At 38.4% G+C, this 14,970-nt stretch overlaps 2 protein-coding genes across 2 annotated transcripts in view; one reads left to right on the top strand and one right to left on the bottom strand.

Annotated features, from left to right (window-relative positions):
- Window positions 1-14,970, top strand: part of LOC122576262 (cAMP-specific 3',5'-cyclic phosphodiesterase-like) — a 357,163-nt gene that overhangs the window by 19,684 nt on the left and 322,509 nt on the right. The gene's annotated exons all lie outside the window — the stretch shown is intronic.
- Window positions 513-14,970, bottom strand: part of LOC122576268 (FK506-binding protein 5-like) — a 73,678-nt gene continuing 59,220 nt past the window's right edge. The window contains exons 4-9 of the mRNA XM_043746320.1: window positions 5,545-6,444; window positions 3,500-5,229; window positions 3,347-3,418; window positions 2,264-3,112; window positions 993-2,156; window positions 513-834 (exon numbers count right to left, since the gene is read on the bottom strand). Coding sequence (XP_043602255.1) covers window positions 1,065-2,156; window positions 2,264-3,112; window positions 3,347-3,418; window positions 3,500-5,229; window positions 5,545-6,391 — 4,590 coding nt within the window. The 5' untranslated portion in view covers window positions 6,392-6,444 and the 3' untranslated portion in view covers window positions 513-834; window positions 993-1,064. The remainder of the gene's footprint in view (window positions 835-992; window positions 2,157-2,263; window positions 3,113-3,346; window positions 3,419-3,499; window positions 5,230-5,544; window positions 6,445-14,970) is intronic.

Below are 14,970 nucleotides of genomic sequence, written 5' to 3' on the forward strand. Positions count from 1 at the left end.
GAAATCTCGTGAATCACGAACGCGACTGAAATTCCTGCTGGGCTCCTTTTAATATCTTCTTCACTATTAATATGCAGATCAGTAAAACCATATATTATCCAACGAAAATATTTTCCTAATCTTATGTATTACGCAGAATTTATTTATACATATGTACTTGAATGTTGATAAATGTTCTTTCATTTCATTTGTAATCTAATTATATGTGTACATATATTCGTTACTAAAATTATAATGTTTTAAAGGTAGAGAGAAAAAATAATTTGTAACGTTTAAAAAAATGTTTTCGCTCTCAAATATTCTATTAGATAATCCAATAGAATAAATCGCAGGGGCTAAAAGCCAATAAAATCTCCAACATAACAACTGGAAACGCTCTGATAGACAAGCAAAATTTAATATATATGTACAGACCGACGAATTTACACTTTGTACGATCACAAAACAATACCAAACCATGACACAATGGACGCAGCAAATATTTCCTTTTTTTTTTCTTACAGTTGGATAATCTCAAATTTAATTTCGTGCTGACGATTGATCCTATTACGCGTTGGTTCGATGAAAGGACTATCGTCTCCTGGTACAATAGCCCAGCACTATTGATTTGAAAAGAGCACCATTCAACTGGCCACATTATTGGAAATTACATACCATTTCCTTTGTCGCATCCATCTTTGAGTCTATATTTCTGTTCAGCCAGTTAGAAGCCTCTGGTGGACGTTTCTTCGTCCGATGAATGCGTCCAGAATGAATCATGTCCTCCTTCTATCCATCCAAGATGTTCCAGAAATCGACAAGTATTATTCCAAGTAGCGGCATCGATAGCCAATTCTGAAACATTATAGAAATGAGCCTAAATATTCCAAGTTTCTAGCAAAATAATATTATGAATTTTTTGGCTGTAGAATAAATTTAATTAATTAAATAAACAAATAAACAATAATAGCCTTCTATTATATTTGCCATATGACTGGATAGACCCTTCTCACCTAAACAAGTTCTTTAACAAAATATTCTGATCCTTTTCCACTACCACTTTTTCAAAAAATGAGTTATGAAGATCAATCAGGGTCACCACAAGAACAGTGCACCTTCTTCATAACCCCAGGCTTGGTCTCTATTAATCCGCTGCAAGCACAGCGTACTGAATCTTGCTCGTCATCTTTTATTATCCTTGATCGATCAGTCTTGGCTTTAGGGATCTTCACCATACAGCTTCGATCTGACTTCTTTTTCATCTTCTGGTAACAAGGCAAGCCCTTTCCAAGTTGAATTGCACAGGTACAAACCTCTTGATCCTTTGTGGGCTTCTTGGTAGTTCTTTTCAGAGGATCCTGGGCTCTCAGAGCCTGCTGGAGCTTCCTCAGTTTACATTCTGGACAAAAACTCTGGTGTTGCACTGTCTTATCAGTACTCAGGCTGATAGTCTTCTTAGCCGCTGGCACGGTTGGTATTACTTTCAATATTGGCAATGTTGGCTGTTGCCTTACTTGAGTTCTAGGACCTTGTAACGGAGTGGACATAGTTTTGCCACATTGACAACAGTTGCATTTGCCTTGATCTAGCTCGCCAGGCATTTTACCGTAATAAACGGACCTTAGTTCCCTTTCTGGATCCGATTTCATTCGAGCTCCTTCAGCTCTAAGAGTTTGGAGGACAGCTGAGAGAGAATGGTGAGGTGGAACTGGACCTTGAGTACCTGGAGGAACGCTACGAGTTGGACTATGGGCAGGAGGTGGGCCACGTGGACCAGCAGGAGAACCTAGAAAGCCAACAGGTCCAGGAGGAACAAAACGAGGGCCACGAGGACCAGGAGAAGCGCTACGAAGAATATCAGGATCCTGAACAAAAGGAGGACGATCACCAATTTCTGTTCCGCTCGCGTGGAAGGATGTGCTCTTGTGTATATGTGAGCTTTCAGTGATTGCCATAGCCGCTATTCGCTCCTTCAAAGGCTGCTTGTAATTCAACAGTTGCTCCATAGTGGCTGAATCAGGATCTATAGCTTTCGTAATAGTCACTAGTTGCGGTTGAGCTTGTCTGGTTATTCTTGGCGTCGTTTGTGTTTCGACGTCTACGACTGTTTGTGTGATCACTTGAACAGTTTCGATTCTTGTAATTTCTGTTTGAGTGATCTCTATTTTCTTGCGGGGCTGCAAAAAAACGATTGAGATTAGATTTTGAGGATTATAAATTTTGAGGATCCATGCAAGTAAATTAGGCCCGTTAGAATTGAAAAAATATTTATTTTGATACTAACCGGAGGAGGACAGGTACAGATGAGTTCTTCTCCTTCTTCTTCTGTAAGCACCTTTGGCTCCTCCCATACAGGTATTTCTTTTTTTACTAGCTCTTCTTCAACTAACTCTTCGTCTCGCTCCTCTGGTAATATCTCCACATATATTTCTTCTTCCTTGACATCCACTGGAACTTCAATTTCTTTTATCTCTTCCACTGGAACTTCAATTTCTTCTATCTCTTCCACTGGCACTTCTTTAATCTCCTCTTCCTCTTCAGGAACCAATTCTTCTTCCCTTTCCTCTGTTTTTTCGACTTCTATATCAATTTCATCTTTCTTCACCTCGATTTCGACTATCTCTGGAAGCTTCTTTTCCTCCTTCTCTTCGATTTCTTCTTTTGGTAATTCTTCTACCACTATTTCTTCAGTTTCTTTCATTATTTCTTCTTCCTCAATCTTTTCTATTGGATATTTATCTTCGTCTACTTCAGGAATCACTGGCATTTTCTCAAGTTCTTCTACTACTTCTTTCGGAGTTTCTTCAGCAGCAACCGTAGTACTTTCTTCCAGTTTTTGCACCACTTCTGGCATAGCGACTTTTTCTACCTGAGGTGTCACACCAGAGATCGATGGCGTTGCTGGTGGCTCGAGAGGATACTCTGATTCAAGTTCGATCAGCTCTTCAGGTTTTTCTGGAACTTTAACTATAACTTCCTTTTCTTCTACTTCTGCCACAGCAGTCACTTCTACTTCAGCAACTTTTGGTTTCGTTTGTACTTCAATTTCTCTCTCACGAAGTTTCTCTTCGTGTATCTTCACGACTGCTTCTTCGCGAGGTCTCGGCTCCGCGACTATTTCTTTCACGTCGATCTAGAAAGGATCACAATAATAACTTTTAATGAAGCTGAAGAAGTATTGGACATCGAACTTTTATTGTAGCGAAATTGGATTATGTTTTATCGAATATGAAGTCTATACGATTGTGACTTTTTATAATATAAAATCGAATCTAACCTAAAATACATTACAATTTTATTATTTTTAAATTAAATCATAAATAATTAATTCTGTATTAAGTTTAAGTGATAGATCTATAATACTCACTCCAGTGTACGCTGACATCATGGTAGCTAACTGATCAGCTTCCTTCTTTACATCCACACAGTCAGGACATTTCTATATTTCAGAACGACGAGAAGAATTATATCGAATAATTTCTCTTCTTAAACTTAATAAATATTATACTGTAAGCAGTACCGCGATTGTCGTTCGAATAGTATCCACGTCATCCTGCCATAATAACATCTCTTGTCGTGGGACCAGGACATTATCTTTGTCAATTCTTTCTTCTGGAACATCGCTTGGTGGAACATCTGTCCTTTCATCTACAAGTGGTTTTTCCTTTTCAACTATGGTAGGTTCAAGAGGAGTAGCTCTCTCGAAGGGTCTCACGTCTTCGACAGGTCTAATTTCTTCAATAGGTCTCTCCACAGGCCTGGATTCAGTTTCTCCTACAGTTGTAGTGTCTTCTATAGGTATAGGCTCAACTTTCTCAGCGGGTGTAATCTCTTCGACAGGTCTAGGTTCAACTTCTTCTGTAGGAATAGGTTTAATCTCCTCAGTGGGTCTAATGTCCTCGACAAGTCTAATGTCTTCTGTAGGTGTAATGTCTTCCACAAGTTCAGTTCTCTCCGTATACTCAACGTCTTTTACAGATTCATACTTCTCAACAGCTTCTAAGTCTTCTGCAGGTCTAGGTTTTTGGATAGCTTCTTCCACATCCGTAATTTCCTCAATAGCATCGGTGTCTTCTAGTGATTCATATTCCTCGGCAGAGTCAATATCTTCTACAGCTTGAGTTTCTTCAATTCTACTTTCCTCAATAGCCATAGTTTCCTCGATAGTCACCCTTACTTTTGTTGAAGGGTCTTCTACTTCTTTATCCTGAACCTCAATTTTTTGCTCCTTTTCAACAGGTGGAACAGTCACCGGTGCCCGAATTTTCACATCCTCCACAGTAGCTTGTTGAGCCATCAGTTCTGCCAAATCAAACTTCCAACCATATTTTTCTAGTAACTCCTGTGGTGTAACACGATTCTCGTTCAAAGCAATCATCTCTTCCTCTGTTAGTCCAGTTTCAGAGAGCACGACGTCGTTGCAAATAAAGTCCGAAGCACAGATATAGTCATCTCCGTATTTGTCCAGCTCCGAAAGAGATCCTATTCTTGCCAAATAATCTTCAGCTTGCCTCAGTCTTTCATCCTCATAGGCAAAATCGTCTGGATGGATCGCCATTTGAGCGTCATCCACGCCTATAAGGTCTGCACGGACCACGCGCATGGCAGCGTCTACCATATCAGGTTTCATTTCTATGTCGATATCAACTATATCTGGTTTGGCTTCTAGATCAATGTCAACTAGCTCTACCACAGCTAGAATATCTTTGTCGACCACGTCATCCTTAACCAGGATACCCACATCGTCAACGTCTGCTAGGTCTTCAACTCTACCAACCTCTTTGTCTTTTAGAGGGACTTCAACTAGTATTCCCTTCTCAAGCACGTCGGCAAAGTCATCATCTTTGCCTATCAAAGCCTCTATCTTGCTTATGCTCATGTATTTTTCTAATTCGCCTCTGCATGTTGCCAGCCTTTTCCTCAACTGTTCTATTACGTCTTCTAGTTGACAAATTCGATCAGCCATTTGTTGATTCGCCGTTGTCTTCATGTGTAATTGTTCCTGTAAGGCACTCGCGGTACTGGCTGCGTCAGCGTCCACCTTGCACCATAATTCGTCTGCTTGTTGGAGGGTCCTCATGTAAGCTTCTTCACGACTTTCCAGTTCCGCGATCTTTCTTTTCATGTACACTTCGTTCTCTGCTAGCTGTTGCAGCTTTTCTAGACATTCGATGTCGTTTGACTTGATGGACGCGCAGCTGGGCACTTTCTCTAACCATTTTTTCTTGCACTCTACTATTCCACATTCACCTACATGTGATTTTAATTTTAGCTTTGGACGAAGTTATGCCTACTTTGTCTCCCAATTAAAAAGGAGAGGGAGAATTTCTATTTTATTCGCACCAATATCTAAGTTTTTTCTTTATATTAAAATTTTCTATTTCTTCTATGAGATGGTTTCTTACTAGTCTCTAAAAACTCGTTTAAAGAACGATCAGGACCAGAATTTAATACTATATTTTTATATTACATAAATAATTTTTTTCTAGGCTTTCAAATAGCTTTTCGATTTTCGTAAATAGTTTGTTTGAGTTATGCTACGTTTGAGTTTAATTCTCAACTAACCAGTTTCACATTGCCCATCATCCTCCACTTTAGCAGCAGTCTCTCTAAGCTTTTGAACCTCGGCAGTCAGTTGTTCAATCCTTAACTTAATCTCCTGTTGCAACTGCTTAGCTTCTTCCAGTCTTTTATTCCTATCTTCTAATGCAGCTTCCTTCTCGGCACAAAGAGCCTTGGCATCCTGCATTCTTTTTTGAGCCTGTTTCCTCTCAGCCTCAACTTCCCTCACTCTACAGTCAAAGTGCCTACTAGGTGTGCTGGGGCAGTACACTTCTCCAGAAGCTGGACCTTCAAACTGTTTCTCCATGATTCGTTGAAGTCCAGGAACACAGGTACCCTGGCTCATTCTCCACATGTTCCAGACCATCACAGCTGGCATGGAACACTCCAGAATATTCAATCTCTTCTTCAGATCACCTTGATGCTTCTCTAGTTCCACGTTCCTCAGCTCGCGTTTGCCGATGATCTCTCTGAATCGACGATGACACTGTCGATACATCTTGGTGGTTTTAGGGACCTTGTCTTTGCTTAATTCGTCCAAAGATGGCTTCTTGTCATTTAGGCCGATCTCTTGAGACCTTCTAAATTCTTCCTGGCTCTTCGAAAGCTTCTCCTCTTGAGGCTCTTGGATACTCCTGCTGGATTGGGCATTTGAAGAGCCTCGAGCGTTATTTCGTGCTACGGATACCACTTCTGAAGCTATCGATGACGCAGCTGATGGTGTTTTCCAATATTCTGAGGCTGCCATGTTCTCAACAGCTTCGGATGGACTTTTAAGCGTGTGTTCGGAGATCGGTACGCCGGATTTTGCATCTTCTTCGTCTTCCACGGCGCCCTCGTTGTCTGCCATAACGGCTGCTTTGTGGTTGTTCGGATTGTGGATGAGTCACGTGATGTTGTTACCTGGGTTGGTAGAATATTGGTGTTTAAGGGATGTTAGATTTTAGTATTGGAGATACTGGAAATCGAAGTAAGTGAAATGTTGGAGGAGTGACAAGAGCTTTGTGAAATTGGATTAAATTGGAGTGATCGGGAACTTTGTTGTTCCTAAGCGAAATTCTCCTATTTTTCTATTTTCTTATCTCTGGATGTTCCAATTCCTCTATCTTCCTATTTGTTTGTCTAGCGAGATTTGAAATTCATTTTATCATCCTAGCTATGGATGAACGTGGCTGAGTGTTTTCTAAGAATATTTGCATCGAGTGAAAAGTACATAAAAGCAGACAAAGAGATAACGTACACATATACATAGGTGAGGATAAATGCTTGTGGAAAACGCATGCTCAAATAGTTGAGTTGCGAGTTGAGAATTGGAATCGGAGAGAGTTTATCAAAGTAAGAAATTCCGAGTGAGAGTTGAATTCAGAATTTAGCCAGAAGTTAAATGGAGCGTGAGATAAACTAAATAATCAAATCATTTCTAGTGTATTATACTGGTTAAACATAATTGTTACAACTGAACAATTTCGTTCGCTGGTTTGAAATTCAACATCTTTATATTTTCGCGCATCAAAAGCATAGCGATGTTTAGACTGCAGATGTATTTATGCGTTGATGATAATTATAAATATTAGAAAATATATAAAACTATGCCTAAATGCAACGATATGTACGATATAAAACTGTTTACTTACCTTGGAAGATAAAAATACGTTTTTTATATTTGAAGAAATAGAAGTACAATATTTAAGTTAGAGGAACATAAATTCCACGAATAGATTTCTTTAAATTTTGAAAAATAATTTTCCAGCGAAGGAGATCTAAATTTACCTGACAGATGAATCTTTGTGAATTTTCTTAAGAACACGCATTATTTCAGTACGAAAATAGGGTAGGTTTCGAGCTGTCGAGCTTCATTTATGGTCTCGATTGGTTAAAGTAAGTCACATGTTGGCGAAAAACACGGGTTTAATTTTGGAGGAGATCCAAATGCGATTAACGTTTGATATTTCAGATAACCATCGCAGCAGCTTCAACAGATTCAGCGGAAATCACAATTCAATCCCGTCTACTCCATCAATTTTGTAATTTCGTTTGAACGTAGCCACGACGACATCGAGAGTCGAGGAGCTTCGTGTCGATCGATCGATTTCGTCATTCTTTTTTATCGAAATTCACGTTAAACGCCGTTAAATATACAACAAACGATAAAGTGGAAAGCGCATATCAATTAGGAGGCGTTTCAAACGTGTAATTGTGCGAACGATGGCATATTTAATCGGAAGTAAATGTAACATGAAACTTTCAAAAATCACTTCTTTAATTATTGAAAATTGTCAGACCGGAATGTAAAGAGTTCTTTTGTCTTGTAATTCCATTTTCCAATTTTCTTATTTCCCACAATCATTTTCCGATTTTTCTTATTTTCCAGCATCATTTTCCAATTTTTTCTTATTTTCCAGCATCATTTTCCAATTTTCTTACTTTCCAGTGTCATTTACCAATTTCCCTTTCACTCGAAATTTTTGTTTCCTTCCTACTTATACTATCATTTATTTCCTCCTTCCCTGATCTTTCTTCATTCCTCGATGTTCTAAATTTCGCCAAATATCAAACTTTTGTCACTCCAATCAATTTAAAAAAAAAAAAAAAATACATTTTACTTCCAAAGTTCCATGAACCTAAACTAAAGCGCAAGAGCCAGTTATCGTTATTTTCTTTACGAAAATCCCTTCGTAATATCAAGCAAGTTGTAATCGATTTAAAAACGAGCTCGTTCAACTGTCATCCACGTGGCAATGTTCACGGTTCTCTGGCGGTCAGACTTTTCTCTGTGAATCGTTTCCGTTTAGGGTGTCGTAAAGCAACAGCCACGTGGCAAATGGTACGTGAAATCTCGCGGGGATTCCACGCTCTGGATACTTCTCTGTGTTTCGCCTTGTGTTTTATGTTTACTGGATGACGTGTTACGATAATGGACAGTGTGTACAAGACAAAAGAACCCTGCGAGGTAGTTGCAGCAATTGGGTCGAGCGGAGAAATTGTTCAAAGGGCTTTGCTGCTGAGATTCTAGGATTTTAGGACGAGAAGGTCGGAATAAAATGAATATTTGTTTGCAAAATGGTTTCCGATTTCTCAAAGTGCTTATCCAAATGACAGTTTAAAGAATAAGTTGGAGAATAATTTGTCACTTGGAAATGCGAGGAAGTTAAATTGCACGGCAGCTCAGTACTGGTTGCTTCTTAGCAATGTGAGGTTTTGGCTTGCAATTTCTATCTTCTTAGCCTCTACTTTTATATTTTCATATTTTACTATTTCACCACTAACTATTTTCTTATTTTCTTGCCCCTATTTTCCCAGCATCCGTTTTCCAGTTACCATATTTTCCTATTTTCTTATTTATATCTACCTACTATTTTCCCATTTCCTAAATTTTCCGCTTCTCTATGTTGCTATATTATCTCCAAAGTTACCACGACAGTTATAGACATAGAAAATTGGGGATTAAGAAATAAGGATCCTTGCACTCCACGTTCAGAGGAAACATTCCACCAGGATGGAAGGAGTCGGAAATAAGAACACGGGAGGTTGAGTGCAGGGTTAAACATCAATTTTTTCCGACTCGGTTTACCGCAGAGGAACAACGTTAAAGGATAAACCAGCCTAAGCCCGGAAAAGCCCTGTTTTATGTCGAACCAGCCTGAAAAGGGGGTTGACCTCGCTCACCCTCTACTTTCTCCGCCGCCCTTCTTTCTGCACCTCTCGCAAAATCAATAGTATCGGTGTACCGAGTTTATCCCGTGCTACAGACGAGCCTACAACCGGCAAGTTCCGGGGAATTTTGCCAACGGGGATGATTTTAGATCAGTTATGGATGAGAGCATGGAGAATCGTACTGTCAGCCATTGGTTTGTGGAAATTTCGATATCTCTGGCAAGAATTCTTCAAGTATGGATGAAATGACGGCTTATTTGAAGTAATCTTGGTTCGGTGTTTTTAGCAGCATGTAATATACATATAATACGTCTTCTTTCGATGTGAAAAAATTCTTAGTCCTTATTGGACGTAATTTTATTAAAAAAAATATCAATAGGAACGCTTTCTGTGTCTCGATAAAGTACATTTTTATAATAAGCATCGGATGTTCTATATTTAGTACATTAATTTTTGTAGGGTAAAGATATACAGAACGATTTTTAATAAATTTCCTCAACTTTCTATATAAATAGTTTCTAATAATACGTGGCAAATTTAACCTTTTAAATACAAAATTATCGTCGTATTTTGAAGAAATATTTTCAACTCCATTGAATATAATTTTTCTATCGGAAATATAAGAAATATTCCGCTGAAATTGGGAACAATGAACAAGATCGTTTCCTATAAATTAGAAACGGAGGACTTTTAATTGAGATCAGCGTTAATTGCAGAGGAAGTTTGATGCCCCGTTAATTGGCCCTATTCATCGCGAAAAGGAGAGCCAAGTTTCAAATTCGTGATTAAATAAGTTGACTTGATGACGAGACTGGACTTCCACGATGCAAACTCCGCGGATAATTATGTTCTCTTGAACATTCGTTTTGACACGTGGCTCAAACAAGATATTCAGCAGCAATTAATTGAAAGGCAGATGCTAGAAATAATTCGTTTCCTTTACGACCACGTTTTACACCGGCAAACCTCGTCATTCTCCGTACAGTACCTGGAAAATCCCTAATAACTTTCAGAATAATTTAGACTGCAATTTATACGATTCTGAACTTACGAAAGTTTCCCTATAAATAAAAGTAGAGCTGTAAAATATTCAACCGGAGATTGAGAAATTGATCGTGATCCGTAATTTCAATCTTTTGTCATTTGAAACTGAACCCTTAAGCAGAGTTTTCGATACGATAAAAGCAGCAAGATGGTTTAGGGATTCACATTGAAATACCAGATTAATCGCAATTGGAAATTGATCCGACAAGTTTGTCATATCCTTCGCGTTTTTCAAATTAATGTATCGAATATAGAGAAATGATATTTGCTGCAGAAGGTACAGGGAATTTTTCAAATAAATTTCCATAATTTTCTGAGAACGCCTTCAAATTTCTTCAATATAAAACTGTCATGATATTTTTAAATAATCTTCGTAATTTATTGATCAAGAATATCATGATGAAAAATATTCCTGGAATTTTATAAATGACAATTATACTATAGATAATTAGGCAAATTTATATTTTTACAAACACTAACAAAAAAAGTAAAGCTCGAGCAAAGATATGTCCTATCTCACAATTGTTATAAAATCTATTTTATTTTTCATGTTTTATATATTTTACTTACTAAATGTATATTTATTAATATATATATATATACACATTACATCCACATCTGTCATATCGTATACCACACACTGTCTATATTTTACATTTTCCTTCGCGTAATATAAATTCTGTGGACATTTGCTGCTCGAAATTCTCCATAAATACATAAACAGCGGCAGTCGACTAATAATCGTCGCTTTTAGCATTTTATTACTCGTCCAAGAATTGATAACGTCCCTCAAGGAATTCTACCCCTGTTCCAGCCTTTTTTCTCCAATCTCTTTTGCCGCGTCGTTTTTCCAACGATGCAGCACTCTCCAGCGGAATGCCCGATATAATTTTTAATACCTCCGCTTCTACTCTTTGGCCTCTCATTAAATTTCGAACACCCGCGGAATCCTTCTATTTATCATTATTTCACCCCTATCAGGCGGCCTGCTTTCTGTCGATTCCACCCTCATCAAGGACGTTATCATTTACGTCATAATTGAATGGGATAACCATGGAAATCAGTTTGAAGTAATTATTTCTTGAGATCATGATAGGGATTTACAATAGGCGGTGGGGGAATATTCGTTGAGTACACGTTTTTGGCTTTGTAACGCGTAGGCGATGAATTTGCATGTACCTGTGGCAAGTTTGGAGATGGAAATGCACACAGAATGTATGCAATATGCAAAAATGGTTAAAATATTTAAAGTATATATAATACTCTTTGCGATGTTTAATAAACAATCTTTTTACCCAAGTTTCATTTTTTTTTAATTATAATCAAAAAAAAAAAAGAAATGAAATTCGCGTAACCAACCGCAGTCCGGTAATGTGATAATCGCCGCTCTGGTTTCTATTTCAGATACTGTGTGTTTCTTAATGTTCACAAAAGTCATTATTCTGGTTACATAATTTCCCATTGCGGGGGTGGAATCGAGAATTTTTATTTAACACACCAGTTTTGCCTCTTAACGTACGATGATAGCTGCTACGTCTGGCGACACCCTACCTAGATCACGCCACACACCGCCGGCAAGATGACAACCAGATGTCCGCACGTGCTTACTGCGTACCCTCAATAGTCTTAAGGACCTATCATAAATCTCAGGCATTTTCTGGCTAAGGTCCTTCAGACCGAACAAACAACTCTTTACTCAATCGTTTCTAAAGTTCATTGTTTACTACGGGAAAGTTAGTTTTCTCACGTACGATGCTTCCCACTAGCAACTTTCTATCGAGGACAGCCAAGACCCTTCCTAGTCCACCAATCTTCTTTTATCCAATCAGAAGCAAATGAGGTCTACTGCCCTCACTTTCCTAACCGAAATTGTCATCAACAAATCCGATGGTCCCATGCGTTAGACCCACCCACCGTAAGCTAAGCGTACGTCGCGTGCTACACATTGTAACTTTGGCTATCAATCGAAGCTCAATTATACCTTATCAATTTATATCTTCTTTACAAAGTTGCTGGAATAAACATTAATTGATATGTGTTAAATCAGTGCAAACTCATTTGAAACGCCCCTATTATCGTAACAGAAATCGGGGGATCGATCATTTCGTGGCGTGGATTATCTAATCGTAGCGGGAATTTACGACTCCCGTTGACGTGCTTTCTCGCGATAGCGTCTCTCCGCGAATGCTCGAATAAACAATAGCCTTGCCTCTTTCAACTTGGGAATTTCAAGTTTCAAGAACGGTTTGCTTCTTAACAAGAACGTAGGAAAATATCATTTCGATTAGGCGAATTTCTATTAGGGGGTGGAATTGATTTTCCGTTTGAAAAACGACATTGACAGTCCCATCAGTTTAATGTATGATAATCAGCGATGCTTTTCTTCGATTAACAAGTTCTTCGGCGAACATGTTCGTATAATACGACTGATAGTATTATTCAAATTAGATGAATTTGTATCGCGTGCAAATAATTGTTTCATTTATTTTGACTTATTGATATTATCGAAGGTAACAATCGCGATGGTTTAATGATGTAACTGGAATTAATTAACAGAGGGTAATTCATCCCTGACTTGATGTTTCATATTGCAAGATTTTAAATCATTAAAATCGACTAATTAATTAGCTAATTATTTAAACTTAATCCACCCTGCACGTGTTTCTCTATCTTTATGGCAGCCAAAGAATACTTTGGATTTTTTTTATTTCTATTTCGTACGTTCCAATATCCGATGATAGCTTTTCCACTACTAGAATATCATCTATCTTAAAAAACTCAAAGCCAGAGATAAGGATTTTTCAATGTTGCTGATTTTCCGTGAAATATTATCTCGATGAAGGATCGATTAGTCCCGATAAAACGTAGTCGTTGTATATCGGCCGATTTTAACGCGCGCATAAAACGTTTGCCGTTAACCAATTGGAATTATGTGCCCGGTTAACGATTTCCAGTGGTACGAATCGATAATTTAGGCGTCAGCCGCGAAACTGAAGCTGATATCGATAGTTAAAGCACGCGTGTCATTCGAGTTTCACTGAATATCACAGTCTGTACCGCGCAAGAGACGATTAAATATCAATTTAGCTAAAATACGGGGGTTCCAGTGGTATAAGTCAACCATTGAGGTTGAATTAAACGAATAAATCACGTTCTTGATTCTTTCGACAAATGTGCAATAAAAAATCGGATAAACCGATGTTGTATGTAGAGTTCAATTAACCAGCCAGAAAGCAGCTACCAGAAAAGATTTAATTTCAAATTGCTCGGAGCTTTCAGTAGTATAGATCAATAATTCGCGCTAGGAGCGCTCAAAATCGATTTCTATGCTTTCCTACCTCTCGATACTCGGGAGTTCTTCGCTTAATAGGCTCTCTTCAGTACTTCGAACATAGTTCCATCGAAATATTCGAGTTGACTTGCCTGCGGAGAAACGAATCGAATCAGAATGCCAACCTATGCGATTTAGGAGTAAAATCTTTTTCCCACGTAAACGAAAATCATTCGTTTCCTATTATTTCAGCTATGAGAAGATTTAAATTAATTGATTTGAAACGATTCAGACACACTTTCGCATTTTTTAGAGATTCATAGGTCAGTTTTCTCCGACCGTAGTTAAGTCATTGTCACGCATTACTTTGCTATATATTAATAGTCACGATAGCAAGGCTTTTATCCTTAACTATTTAAATAACTTGAAATTTGATCCTTAATTATTGTATCTAGTTCCCAACATATTTTTAACGATCTATATTGCTTGGAAAATAAATTCCGCCTCAATCGCAATGACTTTATTCCGCTCCGGTCAATGAAGCTTTCGAAAGCGACCAATTGTAGAAAATTCCACGATAACAAAATCATACGGACAGTTGAGAACTTCCCATTACAGCCTCGTACGTTGGTATTCATCGGGCGTTACAAGTTGGAGAACGATTCTCGTGGATTTTCGCATGCACCAGAAGCAAACGAAGTTGCCCTGCATGATTGGTCGCTTAATCCTGTTGCGAAGTTCATTTCGATGGCGCGTCGCAACCGTTCCGTGAAAACCGAAGTTCAACAAGTGACTGGGACCTTAGTTTTTCATTAAAACAGCAGCGTAAATTTATAACATTTTAAATTGCTGACAAAATTTTGTTTCTACGCCGAGTTCCTAGAACGATTTTAATGAAACCCCGGAAAAATTAGAATTTTCTATCAAAGCGTTTAACGAACAAAAGTTTAAATTTGCCAAAAATATTCGAAAATCAATGTCGACGCGAGCGGACAGCTTCGGAACAACGCGAAACAATTTACACTCGTTTGCGAGGAAAAAAGTTTATCTACGGGGTGGGAAACAAATTTGTCGCAACTTATTGCGGTTCGTCGATCAGCCAGAACACGGCGACAGAAATATTCTCAACGATTTCTCTTCCCACCGCATTATAAAACACGCATCGCGTCATAAATCGCGGAGCAACGATGCCGCGAGGGACGAAACGGAAGAAAAAAGAAAAAGAGAGAACACAGGGTGATCGTATTCTCTGGCTGGCAATTAGAGACAACGAGCCGCGGTGCGATAAATTAGCGGCTGAAAGCTCGAGCTTTTACACATGTAGGTCGAGTATTAAATAAATGGCGAGAACGCAATTAACCTCAGAGTTCCTTCGACTCACTGTGCACCGTTTCGACTATCTGGAAAGTATTTAATTAAGCGAAGAAACCAGAGAAGTTTCTGAAGGAAAATAATTTCAA

Source organism: Bombus pyrosoma, linkage group LG16, assembly GCF_014825855.1.
Source record: "Bombus pyrosoma isolate SC7728 linkage group LG16, ASM1482585v1, whole genome shotgun sequence".
Taxonomy (NCBI): domain Eukaryota; kingdom Metazoa; phylum Arthropoda; class Insecta; order Hymenoptera; family Apidae; genus Bombus; species Bombus pyrosoma.